This window comes from Peromyscus californicus, unplaced genomic scaffold (genome assembly GCF_007827085.1).
Source record: "Peromyscus californicus insignis strain IS unplaced genomic scaffold, ASM782708v3 Scaffold_23__1_contigs__length_62951481, whole genome shotgun sequence".
NCBI lineage: Eukaryota > Metazoa > Chordata > Mammalia > Rodentia > Cricetidae > Peromyscus > Peromyscus californicus.
Window position 1 is genome coordinate 17025676 of NW_026294534.1, and position 23226 is coordinate 17048901.

Below are 23226 nucleotides of genomic sequence, written 5' to 3' on the forward strand. Positions count from 1 at the left end.
AGTAAAGGAAGGCTTTCAGGTATGAGAAATGTGAAATGAGGGCTAGAATGTGACTCAGTGATAGAGTACTTGCCTAGCATGTACACAGGGCAGGGGTGTGGGTCAATGGTAGAGTATTTGCCTAGCATGCACACAGGGCAGGGGTGTGGCTCAATGGTAGAGTACTTGCCTAGCATGCACACAGGGCAGGGGTGTGGCTCAATGGTAGAGTACTTGCCTAGCATGCACACACACACATGGTAGGGGTGTGGCTCAGTGATAGAGTACTTGCCTAGCATGTACACAGAGCAGGGGTGTGGGTCAATGGTAGAGTATTTGCCTAGCATGCACACACACATGGTAGGGGTGTGGCTCAGTGATAGAGTACTTGCCTAGCATGCACACAGGGCAGGGGTGTGGCTCAGTGATAGAGCAGCTGCCTAGCATGCACACAGGGCAGGGGTGTGGCTCAATGCATGCCTAGAATGCAAAGAGACCTAAGTTTAATCCTTCATAGAATAAAGAAACAAAGCATCAACTAAAGAAAGCAGAATTAAAATACAAGAACTATGATAATCAGCAGATATTTGGCAAGGGAAATAAAGAGAGTTGAAATGGAGTACACGGTGTTACCTTCTTTCTCCTTGCACGTGGGTAAAAAAGTGCTAATGGCAGTGATGACTACAGGGGTGTTCCCATGGAGCATCTGCTCACTATGTCAAGTGGTTTATTATGAGATTATTAGGCAGTTGATCAAAGGTTATTAAACTCTGGGCAACTAGTAAATGGTAGTTAAGAAGTCTAAATAGTAAATGTAAAAGAAAGGTGTAGGCTATATGGTTTGACTTTGTGTTTAATTTGCAAAGCAATTTAAGTATCATATGTGGGAACTCAGAGTAGAACATTCACTTTGGAAAATCATTCTTCCATTTTCTAAAAGGTTTCAAGTCCACTTGCTACAGGACTCAGTAGGTCCCACTACAAGGAACTAGCTAAAAGTGAGTTTCTGCTTATAAATACTGTTCATGAATATACCACAAATGGCATGACCCTGGACCAGAGACTGTGTGTGGAATGTGGGCAGACTATGGGGGGACTGTATGCGAACTGAGTGCAGACTGTGTATGTGGACTATATGTGGACTGTAAGCAGGCTGTGGGCAGACTATGTGTGAACTGGGTGCAGACTGTGTGTGGACTGTGAGTGGACTGTGTGTGGACTTGGTGTGGACTGGGTGCAGACTGTGTGTGGACTGTGAGTGGACTGTGTGTGGACTTGGTATGGACTGTGGGCAGACTGTGTGTGGATTGTGTGTGAATTGTGGTTAGACTGTGTGTGTGGACTGTGTGTGGACTGTATGGGGGACTGTGTGTGAACTGGGAGTGGATTGTGTGTGAACTGTGAGGGGACTGTGTGTGAGCTGGGTATGGACTTGGTGTGGACTATGGGCAGGCTGTGTGTGGACTGTGTATAGACTTTGGGAAGATTGTGTATGGAGTGTGGGCAGATTGTGTGTGGACTGGGTGTGGACTGGGTGTGAACTGGGTATGGACTAGATATGAACTGTGTGTGTGTGTGTGTGTGTGTGTGTGTGTGTGTGTGGACTGAATGTGGCCTGGGTGCAGACTGGGTGTTAACTGGCTGTGGACTGGGTGTGAACTGGGTGTGGACTGGGTATAGACTGGGTGTGAACTGTGTGTGGACTGTGTGTGAACTGTGTGTGGACTGTGTGGACTGAGTGTGAACTGGCTGTGGACTGGGTGTGGACTGGCTGTGGACTGGGTATGGACTGGCTGCAGATTGGGTGTGGGCTGAGCGTGGACTAACTACAAAGAAGCAAGGGGCCTTGGGAAGCTGTGGAACCATCCACCCTGGAGGAAGATGCTAGGTAGGATGTTGATTGTTCTAACACTCAGAAATTCTCATTAACGGAGTTTTACTATATTAAATTAGATATTAGTAGAAAATTGGAGCTAGATGATGGTACAAGCCTGTAATCACAGAATTCAGGAGGATTTCAAGCTTAAAGTCAGCCTGGGCTACAGACTGAGAGCCTAAAATCCTAAGGCCTGAGGATGTACAAGGCACCAGGTTCAAACTTCAGCACCACAGGAAGTTGAGAACAACTGGGAGAAAAGAACATATGCAATTTTTATGTATTGGTGATTTGCAAGAATGGAAATCCTAAAGTATTTTCCGTTATGAAGCTTGCTTTCTCACCCAGCCACATTGTGTTAGTGCTGTATTGCTGCTGCAGTTTATGCCACAATTTATCATGCTTCTGTATAATAATAACAAATGCATGCAACCAGGGCCGGTGAGATGGCTCAGTGGTTAAAGGTGTCTGAGGCCAAGCCTGAAACCTGAGTTCAATCCCCAGAACCTGCATGGTAGAGGGAGAGAACCTATGACCACAAGTTATTCTCTGCCCTTCACACATGCATCATGGCATGCATGTGTGTGTGTGGACTGTGTGGGCAGACACACACTACAATAAAAATTAATTAAAATGTAATTATTCAATGACAGAAACAATTTTGGCTGCTCTCAGTGTGCCTTTTACTTACCAACATGGGAGTGCTTTGCACAGTGTGTGTTTTGTCTGCTGTTCATGTTATAATTTTCATCACTCATCACTAATTTGACTTTATGAGTTATCTGACTATTGGCATGTTCCATGATGTAGTGTATAACTTTTACTTAGAAGACGATCAACTTTATGATTTCCATACCGTAGACCAGGAAGCACCAGTCTGGGATGTCTTTTTTTTAAGTTCATGGTACCTTATCATGGGATCACTCCTACCTTCTTTGTGTCCTTCCACGTTGCTTTGGTTAATCTAGTCTTACATCACTGCAGTTCAACTTTCCTTGGATAAGTAGCAACACTTACCTCACAGTTTGATGTACAACACGCTCCAGACCCACATTTGGCGGAGGCTTTCAGTCTGCATGTTTCATAGTGGCAGCACTCTTTAAATAGGCATTCCTACAGTTTCAGAAGAAAGAGGATTCCAGTTAGGGTAGACGGCCCAGCTCTCCTTCCCGTACCCCATTTCCCCTTTGTTTCTGAGACAGGCTATCATATAGCCAAGATTGCTCTACTGTACAGCGGAGGGTGCCAGTGACCCCCTCACCTTCCGGCCCTGACCTCCCAAGGGCTAGGATTTTAGGTAAGCACCACCACTCACAACTTAATAACGCTTGCTCTTTTATCTCAACTTTAATTCGCATGCTGTGCTCCTAATTATGTTCAATGAAGCTTCACTATCTTCAGCTTTTATTATTTCTAGAATTACCAAAAGTTTATGTAATTGTAAGAACTAAGGAAATAGCATTTAAATTATTTGTTGATCTATAACATAAAAATTTGGGCAATTGACTCAGAATTTACTAATATGAAATGAATTTTTTTGGGAGAAGTGTGACTTTCCAGGAGAAACAAACTTTCTTCAATTCTCTCATTAATGATTTGTTTTCTACACACTTCTATTGAGAATGGAGCTAAACTTTAGGAAGGGCAACCGAGACACATTAAGTATTTATTCATGGACCTTTTCCCCCTAATACTGTCAGTGGTGGCCTGTCTGTTTATGACATAAAACATCTACATTTGTTCACAAAGTAACAGAATATAGAGCCTGTATACTAAGGAAGTATTGGGAGCCCTCTGATGCCAAACTTGTTTGCATTGACTTCATACACAAGATTTCTATGATGCTGTTATTTTTTCACATAGTTCAAATGACCCCCATATTTCTTATTTCTCCATCTAAGACATATCGGTCTCTCTTAATTTCTGTCCTGGTAGTTTCAGGTCTATCTGTTTGGCCTTTACCATTTGGAAGGCTCTTACTGCACACAAGATTGGGGACCAGTATGGGGGAGTTTGTCAGCCTCAGAGCAGGGCCATCGCAGGAGGTCATAAGACATTGAAAATATCAGTTGTCGATTTTGTCTATAGACTAGGTTGGCCACTAGGGGCATCAGTAGACACAGTTGGCATGATGGGCAGTAAGGCGCTGAAGGAGCTAGCGGTCTCGACTTGCTTCTGCTCACTTAACAGGCGACTTGGCTCCGACCTTTGAGTCTCATGGGCCCACATCCAGGTGGCAGCCATGCTGCAATCTTTACTGGAGACTGCTGGGAAGAATCTTCTAGAGCCATTGGGGGTTGGCCAGATTCAGTTCCTTATGGCTGTGCAGTTGGAATTCCGCTTTTTTGTTAGCTATCAAGTATTTTCTCCTAGAAATTACTTGGATTCTTTCTTATAATTGCCTTGTAACTCCATGACGATGTCACATTGTGTCCTCATCATTCTTCATGTCCTTTTGAGTCCCCATCTGGCACATCTCTGACTTCTGCTGGATAACTGTTCTCTGATTTTAAGGACTCCCATGGTTAGGTTGAGCCTACCCAGATAACGTAGGACGGCGTCTTTTCCCCAGGTTTGGAATACTATTTATTTTTATTTCTGCAATGCAACTTTCTTTAAATAATATACATAGCCACAAAGTTCAGTACTTGGAGACATCTGTGAAGGTCTATTTTGCCTTTCACCAAAACACTGGTCTGAAGCATGAATCCCAAAGTAGGAAAGGGGCCTGTGCAGCAAGCCAATGGCCATTTGCTGTTCCTACAAGCTAAGTTATGGTGCAAAGAGCCTCGGAGGTGATCCAGACTCAGAAGTCTCTGTGGGACCAAAGTGAAAGCATCAGCCGGTGTGTCCGCTGCATGGTCCCCGTTATGACTCTTTAATTCTTTTATCACATAAAAGCACCTACAGACAATACACTCACAAATGGGCATATGCATTCCCCAATAAAAATCCACTTGAAAAAAATTAGGTGGCAGCTGCAGTTAGCCCTACTGTCCACACTCTGTAGAAGTCTGGTGTTGAATAGTTTACAGAGAATTTTCTTATGAGGGACAAGGCTCTAAGTCTTTTGTTTTGTTTAGTTTTGAGATTGTGTTTTACTGCATTTCTTCACTTCCTTTCTTCCCTCCAAACCCTCCCATATACCACTCTTCCCTCTCCTTCAGATTCACGGCCTCTTTTTTCATCAATTGTTATTGCATGCATATATGTACTTATATATACATATATATTACCTATTATATATTACATATACACAGACATATTATATATTACATACATATACAAATATGACTGGCTGAGTCCATATATTGTTACTTTTGTGTATGTTTTCAGCACTGACTGTTTGGCTCTGGACAACAGATTGGTATGGTTTGTCCTGGGGAGGGCCACCTCTCTCCATACCGTCTTTCCTCAGTTTCCTACAGTTCTTTGTGTAGAGCTGAGGCCTCGTGGGCTTTCCCCCATTCAATCTGGCATGTTCCTCAGCATCAGACTTGTCCAGCTCATGTTTGGTCAGTCCTGTTGGTGAAACTTCACAGGTGTGGCTTCTGATGTTACTAGGAGACACAATCTCACACAAAACTTCCGGATGCTTTGGCTCTTACAGTGTTTCTGTTTCCTCGTCTGTAGTGTTCCCTGAGTCTCCTTAGGTGTAGGAGCGTTTTATAGATGTATACATTGGTACTGGGCTCCGCAACCCGCCATATTGACTGGTTGTGGTTTTCTGTAGTGGTCTCTGTCTGTTGCAGAGATAAGGATGAAACTTATCTCTGGCGGTGAAGACTACACTCATTGGTGGGTTTAGGACAAATGTTTATAGGTTGTTGTTTGGGGTTACACTGCTTTAGTAAATTAATGGCTGTAGATTCTCCTCTAATAACATGGTTTCCCTAGCACCATGAGTTGGCCGAGTTTCCAGCACCAGACATGGTCTCCCTCTTGTTGAGTGGATTGGAAGTCCAATTAGAGTGCCATTGGTTACCACCAAGGTATGTGTGCCTCGACTGCACCCATAGGGTTATTGTGCCTTACTGGTCATTGTTTTGCTTCATGGGCATCATAGCTGGGTAGGACTGTTGGTTGTCTCCCTGCTTTGGAAGCTGGCACAGAACCTTATGGTACCGTGAAAGTCGGTCTTCAGGGAGGGGGTATTTAGGTCAGTTCCAGCTCAGGGGCCTCTGGGTCCTGTTTCTGAGGCGTATGATGTCTTCATCAATAGGGACAATCTTCATCCTCATGGAGGTAACCAAAGGCAATAGCAATAGGCTGTATCTTTTGGGAGTCTCTTAGACAGTCCCGGCCAACAACTCAAGAGGGCTTTTCATGTCTGCTATTGGGGTTTTTGTTAGGTGGTCTTTGGCTTCTGGAGAGAGCTCTGTCAGCCCAAATGAGAAAAGTTTATTAAAACTATATACGCATATTTGTACATTGAATTATATGTACTATAGGTTGAGGTGTTTTGCTGTTGTTGTTGTTGTAGTTATTGCTTTTTTTGGGTAAATAATTAGGGGTGTGATTCCTTGTGGCCTTTTCAGCCATTCACAATGTTATTTTACTTCCTTCCCTCCTCCTCCTAGGTACCTCCATCCTGGATCTAAGTCTTTTATCTACAAGCTGCTCACCATGACCCTGAGGGCTGATCAATAGTTTTCAGTGCCACCAAGCCCACTCTGGTGAGGGCTGTAAATACTGCTCCAGCTCAGGAGCCACCACGGCAGCAAACTTTTGGTACAAGGAGTAAAAATATTCTTCAGCAGCAGTGAACATGGGGGACAGTGGAGCAGTGACAGTGTCTTCTGTACATCTCAATCAGCACAAAGCCTGATGACAGGTGATTGCAAGCCCAGTACTCCAGGCAGGGGGGCATGAGACCAATGAGGGGCTATATGCTAAAACCCCATATCAAAAGAAAAGTCTGTTTGTACTTCTAGAAACTCACATAGTAGCCAAAGACTGCATTGTTTCCTTCTTTCATTGAAAGTAACAAGCATTTTCATTGTCAGGGAAATGGTACTACATTTAGTAGCAGGAAAATGCAAGAAGACCACAATGTTGCATACCAGGGAAGTCAAATAGATTTAGGAAATCTGTGTAATTAGAAACCATCCAGGAATACACATACAGCTTCATAGACATGGGTTTCTGTTTGTTTGTTTGTTTGTTTGTTTGTTTGTTTGTTTAGAGTAGATAGAAGATGATTGAATTTTTAGGGGTTTAATGGTATATAAAAATGGAGGTCAGCTTTATTTATGGGGCAAGAAGATGCAATTCCGGGCAGGGAAATCATGAAGATACTTTATATTACTTAAAGGGAGGAGAGTTGTTAAATATCATAGGATAATGACATTTATAATAGACTAAATATGGGGGCTCCACTAGAGGAATGCAGTGTGCACTGGAAGCTTGGCTGATGGGATTATAATAAAGGACACCATATATTTTTTTTTTTCCAGACAGGATATCCCTGTGTAACAACCCTGGCTGACCTGGACTCACTCTGTAGACCAGGCTGGCCTCCAACCCACTGAAATCCACCTGCCTCTGCCTCCTGAGTGCTGGGATTAAAGGAGTGTGCCACCTCCACCCAGCCACAAATAATTTTTAAAGACACCCAAAAGCTTGTGGTTGTAGAGATGTTTGTCAATGATACAAGACAACATATTATGATATTTAGAAACCTTTTCAATCATGAGGATCCAGAGAAAAAATTGGATCAAATTTAGTACATGTTTCAGTAGATAACAGAGGCTGGGGCTGGAGGAGTTTGAAATTGAGATAGTGGCCAATAAAAAGGACTTCAAAATATACATCAGACTGGCAGGTGGAACAAGAGCTGTGCAGCCAGGCCTGAAGCCCACCCTTGCCTTCTCAACTCAAGAGATGCCTCCCATATTTGTTGTCCCGACACTCGGGAGACTGAGGTAGAAGGGTCAACAGTTCAAGGTCATCCTGAGCTACACAAAACCCTGTCTTACAAAAGAAAATCACAAAAAAGAGACGTGGGAAAGCAATTCACTTATCTTCACGCTCATGTATCGTTTATAGGGTAGAGATGTCATAGCACACACCCAACATATACCATGACAACATGCTTTGTGCTCTTGGATGAGAACAACTGTGATCAAACATGAATGTCTAATACTCACTGTGTCATTACCACAGTCACATTCTTCATCAGCTTCCACAATTCCGTCACCACACACGGGTTGATTTTGTTGTAATACTTGTTCGTTTGAAAGGTCACCGAGACATTTCGCAACCAATTCTGAAGCATAATGCTTGTAGTCATGCATGCTGCAGTTGCTGAAAGTCTTCATCCCACTGGAACTCCTGAAGCAAAATAATATTCTCTGATAAATAAACCCAGCTACTAAAACACATCTAGACAATGCTCCATGGGTAAATCATATGATCCACAAGATGGAGCAAGTAAAAATATATACTTCAGCAGAGGTTAAATGCTGTGGAATAAGATATGGCACTGTGATTTGTTCAATAAAAAGCTGAGCGGCCAATAGCTAGGCTAGATTTCCAGGCACAGAGGATGCTGAGAAGAAGGATAGAGAAGCCAGCCAGACACAGAATAAGTCAGACACCCAAAATGAGACAGAGGTAAAAGCCACATGGCAGAACATAGATTAATAAAAACATGAGTTAGTTAAAGTATAAGAGCCAGTTAGAAACAAGCCTAAGCTATCGGCCAAGCTTTCATAATTACTAAGAAGTCTCCATGTGGTTATTTGGGAGCTGGCTGGTGGGACAGAAAAAGTCCGACTACAGTTCAATCAAACATAATTAAACTTGAGTTTTATATTGCTCAATTTTAATATAATCCACAGCACTACATTTCTTACAAATGGCTATGACTGTACTGTATAATTAAGTTAAACTCTGTGATCATGATCAGTCCTAATAGAAGCCAGGAGTTCTGTTTACGCAGCAGAGATTCCATTCTCTACAGTTTACGCTGTCTTATATTCAGTGCCATCTTTCTTTTTGTTCTATCCATTTGTAGATAGCGCACAGTGTCTCACACCTGTTGACCACACATTCCAGTTCCCAGTGCTCAAAACATTGTGTCCATATCCCATGTCTTCTTTATCATTTCACATAGAACTCATCAAATTCCTTTAAAACCATTTTTAAAAATGTATTTAGATTAAATTAAATTTTCATTGGCCAGAAAATTATAATGTTATGAGTCATCTAATTTGATAATTAACATACTCTTGCGTTTCTTCTAAATTTGTTCACTCTAATTTTGTTTTTTACATTTCTATTTATTATCCTAATTGTAGAGTGTTTCTGTTGAGTTTTCTAGATAAGGAATTAATGGCACTTCCTCCTTCAAATCTTCCCTCCTTTTTTTTTTTTTACACCAAAGTAGTAACCAAAGCTGCCAGTCCTAGATTGCATTATTAAGGGTGTCATTAGGCAACAAAGTAGCAACAGTATCACGTGCTCAGCTAACATCTCACAGTTTCCCTCAATATTAAATTGTATCTATCTAATTTCCTCCAATGAAAATATCTTAATAATAACATATAGCACTTTTCCAGACTCATATATCACATGGAAAATACTTTATATGCTATCTTATCAAGCATAATACAACTTAAAAAATACTTCAATGTTCATTAAATCATGAAATCAATATTGGAATAACATGTAAAATTAGTTATGACTTGGGGCTGGAGAGATGGCTGAGCAGTTATAAGCAGAGAACCTGGGTTCGATTCCTAGTATCCACATTGTAGTTCACAACTATATTGTCTGTTCTAGGGGATCTTAGTTTTGACGCTCTCTTATGTCCTTAGTGAACACCAAGCAGGTACATGGCATAAAGACACACACTCAGGTAAAACACACATAAATAAAATAAATAAGTCTAATAGAGAATTTAAAAATAAAATTCATCATAAAAATTCTTACAGTGCTCCCTGTTGCATTATGCATGGAGCTCTGGGACAGGAACAATTATTGACATCATCGTATGATAATCCTATGTGAAGGCCAATCAGTTGAGTGATAACCACTGAGAATCCCTCCAAACCTATGTCTTCTGGATACTAAAATAGAGAAGATTGAAGATAAAAATATTATATCAGAATAAAAGAAAGGCAAGTGATAAATGTCTTTGCAGTCATAAAATGTTATACTCTAATTCTTTTTATATTGAGCATACTTTGTAATAATTTACTTTGCTATGCATATCTATGCTAATTGGTCATTTTAATTTAGCTGCATGTTTTTTTATTTCTACATTCATTAAAATAAAGTGATTTTTAAAAGCCCCATAAAACTATACATATTGTAGACACGTGTGTAACTGAAAACAGGAAAATTCTATCAGAATGAAAAACAATAGTGAGTACGTATGCTTCCCTGATGTCTGTGGTATCTAAGTTTGGAATCCCCAGTGCTGACATTTGAAGGTTAAAGCCAGAACATGGCATGGGTAATGACACCCAATTTGGGAACATCAAATTTTGAGATAAAATATAGAATTCAGAGTCTTAATGCCCAGTAACACAGGAGCCATGGTATTCTTCTTTTATAAATGTCTAACTGATAAAAAAAATGTTGGCTAAAGTCATGAAGATGAAGAGACTCCTCAAAATAAAACAATTTTCAAGTTAAACTGTTCAAAATAATTTCAGTCACAAAGCCATCGCTACAAGTTCTGCAGATTTTTTAAAAGTGCCAAAACACATCCTACTCCAAGGTCTAGCTTATTATCAACCATGGAGACTAAAATACTAATAAAAAAAAAACTTCCAACTAAAATAACCCCAGGGTCAGATGGATTCACAGCGAAAGTCTAGCTGACTTTCAAAGAAATTATTCAAAAGAGTAGACACAGAAGGAACACTCCAAAACTCACTCTATGAAGCCAGTACCACACCAATACCCAGACCAGGAAAAGACACAAGCAAAGAAAACTAGTCTGAAACCTCCAATGAACATAGAATACTCAACAACATACTTGCAAACAGAATACAGACAGACATCAAAAAGATTATCCACTATGATCAAGTTGGCTTTATCTCTAAAATGTAGGGATAGTTTGATATATGCAAGAAAACAAATGTAATTAATCACATGATGGGTTTGAAGACAAAAATCACATGATTATCTCAATAGATGCAGAAAAGGCCTTTGACAAAATCCAACACTGCTTCATGATAAAAATCCTAGAGAATAGAATATAAGACTAGAGGGAACATACTTCAACATGACAGGATCTATATATGAGAAAGCCACAGTCAACATCATCCTAAATGGAGAAAAACTTGAAACAATCTTACTGAAGTCAGGAATGAGACAAGGCAGTCCTCTGTCACCTCTCCTTTTCAGTATGGTGCTTAAAGCGGTAGCTGGAGTAATAAGGCAAGAGAAGGAAATTAATGGAATATGAATAGGAAAAGAAGAAATCAAACTACTCCTATCTGCAAATTATATCATTACAATATACATTGCATTACACATTATAATAATATATATTATATTATTCATAAGAAACTAAAAATTCTACCAAGAAACTTTTAGAAATGATGAATAAATTCAGCAGTGTGGCAAGATACAGAACTACCTTGAGAAATGAATTGCTTGTCTATACACCACCCACACTATACAGAGAAAGAGGTCATAAATGCAATCACATTCAAAGTATCCCAAAGGAAAGAAAATATTTAGGAATAAGCCTAAACAAGGAGGTGAAGGACCTCTACAATGAAAACTTCAAACCACTGAAGAAAGAGATAAAGACACCAGAAAATGGAAAGGCATACCATGCTGATGGGTTGATAGAATATGGTGAAAATGACCATTTTACCCAAAGTCATTTACAGAATCAATGCAATCCCAATATAAATCCCCATCTCATTTTCACAGAAATAGAAAAATCGACCCTAAAATTCATAGGGAGCCACAAAAGACCCCAGATAACCCCAAACAATCCTGAATAAAACTAGCAATGAAGAGGCATTACCATTTCAGATCTCAAGACATATTACAGAGCCATAGTAACAAAAACAACATGGTCTGGCTTCTGAAATGATTGTTTCTGTCTCTTGCACAGTATACATACAACATGACCTAATGATTCAGAAGCTAAGTCTATCTACAATCTGCTGCTTTAATGAAAAATATGTATCATGAAATGAGCTAAAATAGAATTTCAGCTAAAGGTACTCAACTTTCACTTTTTTTTACATTGTAAATTATTGTATCATCAGGCTGCTATGTCTTCCTCTGATCAGGGTTTCCAATGAATCACTCTTAAGTATAATATCTAAAATGTTCTTTATCTACATAAATCTATGTGACTGTCTAAAATGTCTGTACTGGTCCTTTGAAAGAATAAATAAGTGAATGTTTTGCCTTTTTAAAAAACAAATTTGGAAAACCAAACAAATGAACATAAAGAGAATCAGAATAGGGAGAAATAATTTATAGAACAGAAAAAATAAACTTCATAAAAAATTGGCTTTGTACAGTCCCCTCCTCCCAGGCTGAGCCAAGTGTCCCTGTATAAGCCCCAGGTTTCAAACAGCCAACTCATGCACTGAGTGGACCCACCTGGACTGAATCTACCAGGTTGAACTCAATCCTCAGGGGAGTCTTTGCCCTGGAGGAGATGGGAATGGGGGTTGGGGTGGGGGGAAGGCGGGGGCAGGAGGGGGGAGAACATGGGAATCCGTGGCTGATATGTAAAATTAAATTAAATTATAAAATAAAATAAATGGGTTTGGTTTAGAAAAAATTGAGTGGACAGAGTCCTAGTTAAGTGAGCTGAGAAAACAAATTTAAGGCTCAAATAAAATCAACAAGGAGAGAGATAAACTAAAAAGGATGTCACACAAAGGGTTGTTAGAGTCTATTTTGAGGAATTACATGTTTGCATAGTTGGCAACTTAGAAGAAATGGGCAAATTTGAGAAAGATTCCACTTACAAAGATGGAATTAGGAAGGAGTAGAAATCCCAGACAGATATATAACAAATAAAACAATTGCATCAATAGTGAAGAAACTCACAAAAAAGAGCCCAGAGCCAAAGTCCTTCACAACTAAATTCCTCAAAAGTCTAGGAAAACAGCAACCCTTCTTGGACTGTTCCCAAGCAGATAGGGAGGGAAAATTTTGGATCTCAAGCTACAATTCTCAGGCACCCCACTTCCAATCTCGGATAAAGACAACTATAGAGCTACATACTATGAATTAACACAAACTCTCAGGAAGCCCCAGGAAGTGTACTGATTTTAGTGTAGACCCCACCAGCAGCTGGCGTTTTCTCCAGTCCCGCCTGGGCCCACAGCCGCTCAGACCCAAATAAACACACAGATGCTATTTTAATTAAAACTGTTGGGCCTAATGGCTCAGGCTTCTTGCTAGCTAGATCTTACACTTAAACTAACTCATAATTCTTATTTGTGTTTAGCCATATGGCTTGGTACCTTTTCCCAGTTCTGCCTTCACATCTTGCTTCCTCTGTGTCTGGCTGGTGACTCCGGACTCAGCCCTTCCTGTTCCCAGAATTCTCCTCTTTGTGCCGCCTATACTTCCTGCCTGGCTACTGGCCAATCAGCACTTTATTTATTAACCAATCAGAGCAACACATTTACAGCATACAGAGTGATACCCACAGCACCCACCTATTTTATTATTCCTATTTTTGAGCACTCAGTATCCATCTCTATTTGTTCCTCTGGTAAATGTCAGTCTAGAAGAGCAAGATCTTTTCTAAACTGTCCCCTTCCATAGAATCACTTCTTATTTTGATTATTCTTTCTGAGCATAAGACCTGGGCTATTATGGGGTTGGCAAACAAATCGGGCCAAATCCAGCTGCTTCCTGCTTTCATGTAGTTACAACTAAGAATGGTTTTTATATTTCAAAATACTTTAAAAATTTTCAAGAGAAAAATATTTTGTGGTACATGAAAACTATATGTCATTCAAATATGACTATCCATGAATAAAGTTTTATTGGCACCCATGTGACACTTGCACTGCAGTGGTAAAACTGGGTTCTTGTAGTTTGTTAATCTCTAAACTAGAACCTTCCTCATACCATAAGGCATACCATACAGGTAAGATCATTACAGGAACTTTAAGCAAGAGGAGCAAAAAGGCTGACTATGAATGTTAGTTTTGTCAACTTGCCACAATCTAGAACCATCTGGAAAGTGTGTCACAATGAGATATTGTCCATATTGGGTTGGCCTGTGGACATGCCTGTGGTGAATTGTCTTACTTAACTGATGTGAGAAAACACAGCCCACTGTGGGCAGCACCATTCCCCAAGCAGGAGGGTCCCAAACTATATAGAAGTGGAGAGACTGAGCTGAGAACAAGTAAGCAAGCAAGCATGTGTACATTCACTTCTCTCTGTTCTTAATTATGGTATGCTTGCCTTAAGGTCCTGCTGCCATGACTCGCTTGATATGATGAACTGCATCTGGGATTGTGAGCCAACCAAATCCCTTTCTCCCTGAAGTTGCATTTTGTCAGAGTATTTAATCACAGCAATGAAAATGAAAGTAAGGCGCTCACCTACCAGACACATGAGAATGACCTGCTTTTGTTGACAAAAACATCACAGAGGGACTTGGGGCTTCATTTATCTTTGTTCCTGCAATATCTACAACTGCCATTAGCATTCAGTCCATTGCAATTAAAGTCTTGGAGTAACAGATTGAGTGAAGTCTTGCACTAACTTGCATTAGAACTCTGCATGAACAATGTGGGCAAGCCATGATACTCAGATACACATAAGACAAAGCATACAAGACAAACCTATAAGACAAAAACAATTTTCTACCATGAGATCGGAAAAGAACTGGTTTATCAGGCTAAAAATCATTGATGAAGCAACAGAAGATGCTTAGAAGCTCTGGGGTTAGGAAACCAAAGTATATTCCAACTAGACACTACCACCACCGGCACAAGAAATGGGTTATCTCTTTTTGAGTTATTGACCAGTAGATTACTATAGACACCACTCCCTACAACTGTAACAGTACAGGCCATTACCAATGGTATTGGTCACTCTCCAGAACCTGACTGTAAGCTGCTATTGCTAAAGACATCACATACTTCAGTCATACAGCATGGAAAAATCCAGCTAGTACTCAGCTTTGGAAACTTCATTTGTAACGGATAGCTTTCATAATGGTAGAAGGTGATATGCACATGACTGAAGGAGAAAAGTAATCATCACTTTCACACAGTTATGACCACTGAGAGATAGGTTAATGGCCAGGCTGCAAGATATGCCCACTGGTGCAACAGTGGTATGAGTATTTTGACAGTAACCAACCACCTTTTCATTGTATTTAAGGCCACTCTACAAGATGGAACTTACACCTGTCTCTGTGAATAAGATCAAGAATCTGTGGCTAGACAGGTCATGGTCCTCAGCAGAAAATCTATTAGTAGTCTGCTAAATGGACACAGCATTAACATGACTCCTAATGACTTGTTGTTATACTTATAGGTCAATGCATCTCTCTCAGCCCTCATCAGAGAAGCTTCATCTTGCAGTGAATGGCAAGCAACACAGAGATCCACAAATGGTTAATGTGCAGAGAATGAAAGACCCAGGAGTGCTCAGTCCTAAATGGGGCATCTATACCATACTCCTCCACCTAACATTTGGGGATCTATATGGAAGAGAGGACAGAAAGATATAGAGCCAGGAGAGGTGGATGGCTTCAAGGACATTGTTTTCCAGACGTAGTGAGGCAGAGGGATGAACATATGAACTCATGGAAACTGTGACAGTATGCACAAGCCCTGTACAAGTTCAAGCCAGACAAAATACCAGCATGGATGGGGGTAGGTGACCACAAGGTCCCTAGATGAGGAGCTATTGACATTTGATTGCTGCTGAGAGAGGGAAAGTCATGTTTAATGGTGTGAAACCTGGTATACCACATTACAGGGCAAGCACCATACTCGGAGTAGTGTGCCAGCACAAACTGAACTGGATGGGTTTAAAAGAGGAAAGGGAAAGGAAGAGATGTTGAGGAGGTTAATATGGTAAAAAAAAATTGTATAAAAATGTCAAAGAGTTAATAAAAAACATTATTTTTTAAAAACGGAAAAGTAAGTTACTTCTCAGTCCAGGGACATCCACATGAGTGAAGATCTACTTTCCAGACTCATGGAAAAGTGCTCTCAGGGAGAAAGGAGATCTACAAATGGAGAAACAAGAGTCCAAAGAGACCTGACTCTGCACCTAGCAAAGCCTGAGAGCGTGGTTCCACTGCCTTCCTCCTGACCTTCCAGTCACCTTCACTGACACACAAGTTGGGGGTAAGAAAGCCCAGGACACACACACAAGCTAGGAGGTAAGAAAGCACAGGACACACAGTTCAACAGCCTGGGGCAGGAGCTGAGAAGACTCCAGATCTAAGAGCGTGTAGGGGAGGGACTGAGGCCAAATGAAGGGCTAGAAACACTGCAAAATAAACTGGAATACTGAAATCAGAGAAAAGATGAAGCCAAATGATTTTAAATGTGTGCATATCATTACTAAAGACTATCTACTGTTAGGAATCATAATGCAAGTATCTGATATGCAGAATATCTGATATGTGACCTCTGTGAAAGGGTCATTTGATCTAGGAGGGTCGCCACCCACAGGTTGAGAACTTCTGCTATAGAGGCTGCAAGCAAGCAAAAAACATGTGTGGGAGAAAAGCATGGCTTTAAGTTCCCAAGGGGAATACTAGAGACTAGTAAATTCCAAGGTACATATATATGTGTATGTGTGTGCACATATATAATATATAGGCATATATACATACGATTATATTTTATATATTTTTATCATATATATGTATTTCAAATACTATAATTAACCAAAAATTTAAAAGAATCAAATCCCTTCTTTATCACCCAGCTCCCATGATGGCTGGCTTCTTTCTTTTCCTCCATCAGTTGTAGAGACATGAGTCAGTGGAATGTGAAACAGAAATGCACATGTTCCAAAGCAAGTGCTGTCACATCTCAGCTGGGCAGCACATCCCACGTGCAGTGGTAAGAAAAGAAAACACATCCCCAGAACGTCTCCAGAGTAGAGGCAGAGGCCTTTTTTAAACACGGAGGAAGGTTAGACACATTTTATTAAGGGACTTGGACAAACCAATGTGATGCAATTATTAAACCCAGAAGTGCCACTTATTATGCAATCCAAGCAATTTAATATTAGTCCATTATTTGGCTCAGAAGAGAATGAAATGCAATTTGTGGAAATAGCGTGAAGTGCTATTTATGAAATGGCACACACAACTTGATGGCTTCTGCTACTTCCTGAAGTTGGACACATTGGGGGCGCCTTTACTTTTGAGCTAATGCTTGTATTACTTAAAAATCTAAGGCAACTTTAGTAAATGTCACAGCTAATTAGTGACAGAATTTACTAGTCTCTGTATTATGCTAATTATGCTTGAAATTTGTAATGCAATGGGACATTTTTAGATTTGAACAATTTTGTCCTAACAAAGTAATAATGAAAAACAAATTGTTAGAAACCATTTAACTCCTGCATAAACACTTACATAGCATATGGATGTTGGAAAGTAATAATGTAAAGAAGAATGAAAGCTACATACCATGGCAACACCTGCAGCATAGCTTTTATTGCATATGTCACCCGGTGACGCTGCTCCAATATATTTTGGATGTTCCCTGTAACTACACCGTAATGGTTTACTTTGTATTCATGTAATTATATAGCACAACATATAAGCATATATTTACCTCCTCATGAAGTTAAAAAAGATAACTTGAGAAACATATAAACTTCCAATCTGAATATCTAATAAAGTATGCAAAAATGTCCAAATTATTGTAATTATTCATTTGATAGCAACTTTTTTCTTCCCCTAGCTCTCAGATTTGATATTATTCTATTATCTAAAGTGCTACTAAGTTTCCCTTATGTGCAGTAACTCCTTAGGCCACTAAAAGCTGAAAAGTAAGGAAGAGAACTTTTAACTTATAGAAGAGGCAGTGTTACATATTTTAAACAGAAGCGCTTGTTCAATACTAAATTATCACAAAGCAACCTACACAAATCTATCCTCATGAAAAAGTAGACATGAAATACATTAATCTGTATGGGTAAAATTAAATAAACAATTTTTATATTATTTATTAGATTAGACTGACATATTCTTCAGCAAGGCTGATATCATATAAATTAATGAGATTCAGGATTTGTTAACATTAATTCTACTTTAAATACAAAAATATGCCAATATAAAATTGGCCATCATTGTTTTTATTTTTAAACTATCATACACATAGTATACATATATAAACTTCACAGCAAATGTATGTATATGCTATGCAATATGTATGTACACATATATATAATCTTCAAAGTGTCCTACAGAAAACTGAAGAATATAATGAATGCAAAAATTGACCTTCGTGGAATTACTAATTTGTTAATTATGCAGAACACTGTCTACTTACATGAGTAAGTGTTTTATCTCATGGGACTGTAGGGTAAGATAGTCTCGTTTCCAGTCCAAAAATCTTTGTAAAATATCATTAGCATCTCCGTCAGTAGAAATTTGGTCTTTATCTGACCACAGTTCCAAAGAGGCTAACACAACAGTCAATTCCAGCTGAGTAAACATCTATGAATAGGATTTACAGTGTCTGTTTCAAAAATATCAACTCTTATATAAAAAAAATACAGAAAGAAGTTCACTAGAGTATTGGGAACATTGAGCTAATAAAATATATTCAAGTCATTAATTTTCCATACTTTTAAAATGCAAGTCATATTCAATGTCTTTTTCATGAAATTAGAAATCTGAAAAACTAAAAACTTACTGTGTTGACAAGCCCAATAATCTGGAAAATTTTCTGTGTTACACCCAAAGTGTCAGATCCCATGTAATCATACTGAAATACAAATTTAACTGTTTTAGGATTTATTAAAATAATATGATAGTACATTTTTCAACAGCTGAATTATTTTAGTACTATAAGACAAGCATAATTTTATCAAGTATTTCTACATGGTGATATTTTTATTAAAGTTTTATTTTGCCAATTACAACTAAAATTTTATACTAATTATATTATAATAAAATCATATGTAACTTATATAAAATATAATGATTTATAATAAAACACTAAAATGATACTATATAATTATATAATAATAATTTTAAAAATAATAATCCTTATTAAAAACAATGACCCAAGAACACACTGGCATTTAGAATGGACTCAGTGTAAACTTCTAAGACTCTCAAGCAGAAAAGGTATGAAGTGAGAGGCACTAACACATCTCTGTGGATTCCACCCCATGATAACCAGACCTCCACAGCTGGAAATGGCCTATGAAAACAGGGATTCAAGGACCTCTCAGTGCATGCTCCACAAATGAGGAAGAGAAAATACATGAGGAAACAGAAGAAACAATTGAAATTGGAAATAAGTCTGCAGCAGAAAAGATAAACATTATCACGATGTGGAGTGAAAATCCTGTCAAATGAACATGTTAATACAACCTGCTAAACAAAGTGGACCACCTCCAGAGGGATGTGGACTCTGACTCTGGAGCTGATAAATTACCTCTGTTCCTGGGCATCATTAGCTGCATACGCTCAGCAACTCAGTCCAAACACTTTGGGGGGCCAGAGCTGTAGCCACAGTCTTCTCACCAGCCTGGGGCTAGAAGCCCCAGGCCAAATTCTCAACTTTCAATTGAAAAAAAAAATATGGACTTGTGTACTTAGGCTCTGTGAGCATGAGTAGAAGGTATGAGTCATTCAACACATTTTTCTGGCCAACATTTCTGAAATCCTTCCTCACTATACTCTTCAAAAGATGTGAATTATGGTGGACCCTTCCAGTTGTTCTCTGGATCTGTACTCTTTTTTTTTTTTTTTAAACATATTTGTTGGAGGTTATTTGATCACACCGTGTGAGATGTCTCTGTTTTACCTCACCAGTCTAAGGCACCTTCTGATTGGTTTAATAAAAAGCTGGATGGCCAATAGCCAGGGAGGAGAGGATAGGCAGGACTTCTGGGCAGAGATAGGAACTCTGGGAAGAACCTGAGAGGCAAGGGATTCACCAGTGAGATGCAGTAAATCTGACATAAGGTACTGAGGAGCAGTAATGAGCCACATGGTAGAAGATAGATTAATATAAATGGGTTAATTTAAGTTTTAAGAGCTAGTTGGGAACAAGCCTAAGCTAAGGTCAAGCTTTCATACTTAAAGAAGTCTCCATGTCATTATTTGGGAGCTGGCAGTCTAAAGAAAGACTGGCTATACATATTTTTATTATTTGAGAATTTAATATTGTACATTTGAATCATATTTGCCCCCTACTTCTCCCCCTAACTCTTCCTAAATCTACCCTATTCCCAACCCCTCAACTCTGTGTCTTCTCTTCCTTAATTTCTTTATCTTTCTTTAGTTTTCTTTTCTTTTTTATTTTTTTTTATAACCAATTTGTAGAGTCTAATTTGTACTTCCCTGGGCCATCCACTAGAGCATGAGCAACCTACCAGGGGCCACATCTTGAAAAAAAAAACTGACTCTTTCTCTCCTAGAAGCCATCAACTGTCCATAGCTCCTCACTTAGGATGGGGACTCATAAACCCCTTTTCAGTCCATACTAGAGTGTTGACTGGCTTGATCAGGTCTCATGAGATCATGAGAGCAGTGGTTCTGTCCTGTCCAGAAATCATTGTTTTGTTGCAGTTTTCTCTGAGCCCTGCCTCTTATATTTTCACTCTCTATCCTGTGACAGTCTGAATTGTGTGTGTGTGTGTGTGTGTGTGTGTGTGTGTGTGTGTGTGTGTGTGTGTGTGAGATATGATATCCTATTTATGGCTGAGCGTTGCACTGACCCTTGTTGGCTGCACTTTGATCAATTGTGAGTTTCTGTGTTAAATACTATCCACTCTACGAAGAAACTTCTCTGATGAGATATGAGATCTCTGGATATAGAGATGTGAATTTAGAATGCAATTCGATACACAGTCCGCTTAGCAGAATAGCAACAGTGGATTCGTCCCTGGGGCCTGTGAATGCCCCAAACATGGGTTCTTAGCCAGACTTGCAGTACTAGGGATGTGTTTTCTCCTGTGGAGCAGGCCTTAAATTCAACTTTAAAAACAGTGGTTGGTTCTTCTATAACGTGTATACCACTCTTGCACCCCTGGGCATGCTTTGTCACACTGGTCATTACATAGTGGAGAGAGAACACAGTTAAGAAAAACTAGTGATGACCTACCTTTTCCCCAGCCCCTTCCACTACTATGAAAAGCCATCAGGAAGAAGCTTCCTGGTCAATACTAACTCTATTGCTCTATGTCGTATGCCCAATATGTGTGCTGTCTTCAGTAATAAGGTCTCGCATCAACTTCTGCTGGGAAATCAACAATTGCAGTTGCCTATATTATTGTGGGGTCTCCAGGACACCTCTGACCAAGAACACAAAAGGATGCATTCCATACTTAGCACTAGGAAATTCATTTAACAACCTATGGATTCTAGGAGGAACACCATATCTTTGTAGGGTAATTCCAATTAAACCCTTTATATGAATATGTAAATAAGAAACAGGTAAAACAGCAGTTTCCACATGGGATTTTAGTTATCTCTTCCATCATACTGTCCTCTGCCCTACGTGCCCATCTCTCTGACCACTTTAAATTCCCTCCACATTACTGAATCTTAACTGATTCCATTTCTCATGCTGCACAAATTCTTCAGCATCTCCCAACTACACACGGGTGAAACACAAGCAAGCTCTTGCCTCAGGCTGAGATTCAGCTACTCCGTTTGATCCTCCCACAGACCCACAATCCTGGAGTGATGGCTATATCCATTTCAGTTGCATCAACCCACCTATCACTCAACAAACAGAACAGCATATTTGAAAGAATCCTGATTTGGGCTTTTACCACTGTGTACATCTGCTAAGACCTTCACTATTTATCTTAAAAACCTTTGGTATGAACATTGAGCAGTTACTACGCCTTCTAGGATTGTACTATTTCATACTGTTTGTGCTAGCATACACTACATCACAGTGTAATTCTCTTACTGTTTAGCTGTCTTTTCACAATTCAATTTGATAAAGCAGATGATATTGAATGAATAACAAACTAAAACACCTGTGAGCTCAAAGAAAACAAATCATTTCTGTCTCTAAGTTTTTCATTAAGAAGAAGGAAGGGAAAAGGAAGAAATGGAGGAGGGTACAAGAAATGAGGGGGTGAACAGAAAAGAAAGGGAGATAGAAGAAGGAGAGAAGAGGAGAGAAGAGGAGGAGAGGGGATAGAAGCGGGCAGGAAGGATACAAGAAGGGAGATGGACTTACCAAAGATTTCCCCACTATAATATGTAGTTTTAGTCTTTGAGGGAATAGTTGTGAATGATTTTTGTCCTGGAAAACAACCCAAAATATTAATTAATTGCTAGCGTGTACCGAGCTTTCTAAAAGCAAAAGTTAACATGCAAGGAAGTCAGGGGAGACATACATAAAACCACGGTCGAGACCTAAATATAAAAGACTATTGCAAAACACAGCTTTCACTTCAAAACATCCTTGGAATGAGAGGTTCCCTGTGAGGGCTTCACCCTTAGAAGGAGAACTCCAGGCATTGGTGGTTTCCTTGAGCTCCTGAAAGGTTAGCCAATCCCAAGAGGTCTGCTCTAAACACCTATGTGCGACACTGAGTGATCTCAGTGGGCTGTATTTATGAACATCTCTGTCTCTCTGTCTCTCTCTCTGTCCCTGTGTGTGTGTGAGTGCTTGTGTGTGTGTGTGTGTGTGTGTGTGTGTGTGTGTGTAACAATTACAATTAAAAAATAAGAAGCCCTTTTGTCTATCCTGGATTTTTTGTTTTTCCATATGAAGTTGAGTATTATTCTTTCCAGGTCTGTGAAGAATTGTGTTGGTATTTTGATGGGGATTGCATTGAATCTGTAGATTGCTTTTGGTAAGATTGCCATTTTTACTATGTTAGTCCTGCCTATCCATGAGCATAGTAGATCTTTCCATTTTCTGAGATCTTCTTCAATTTCTTTTTTCAGGGACTTAAAGTTCTTGTCATATAGGTCCTTCACTTGCTTGGTTAGTGTTACCCCAAGGTATTTTATGTATTTGTGGCTATTGTAAAGGGTGATGTATCTCTGATTTCCTTCTCAGCTTCTTTGTCCATTGTATATAGGAGGGCTACCGGGCGGTGGTGGCGCACGCCTTTAATCCCAGCACTCGGGAGGCAGAGGCAAGTGGATCTTTGTGAGTTTGAGGCCAGCCTGGTCTACAGAGCTAGTCCAGGACAGACTCCAAAGCTACAGAGAAACTCTGTCTCGA

At 39.6% G+C, this 23226-nt stretch overlaps 1 protein-coding gene across 1 annotated transcript in view; it reads right to left on the reverse strand.

Moving 5' to 3' along the window:
* Adam18 (ADAM metallopeptidase domain 18) overlaps positions 1 to 23226 on the reverse strand; it is a 68353-nt gene that overhangs the window by 14347 nt on the left and 30780 nt on the right. Inside the window, exons 7-13 of the mRNA XM_052751850.1 lie at positions 22228 to 22293; positions 18712 to 18783; positions 18346 to 18512; positions 17478 to 17559; positions 9791 to 9927; positions 8005 to 8188; positions 2873 to 2968 (exon numbers count right to left, since the gene is read on the reverse strand). Coding sequence (XP_052607810.1) covers positions 2873 to 2968; positions 8005 to 8188; positions 9791 to 9927; positions 17478 to 17559; positions 18346 to 18512; positions 18712 to 18783; positions 22228 to 22293 — 804 coding nt within the window. The remainder of the gene's footprint in view (positions 1 to 2872; positions 2969 to 8004; positions 8189 to 9790; positions 9928 to 17477; positions 17560 to 18345; positions 18513 to 18711; positions 18784 to 22227; positions 22294 to 23226) is intronic.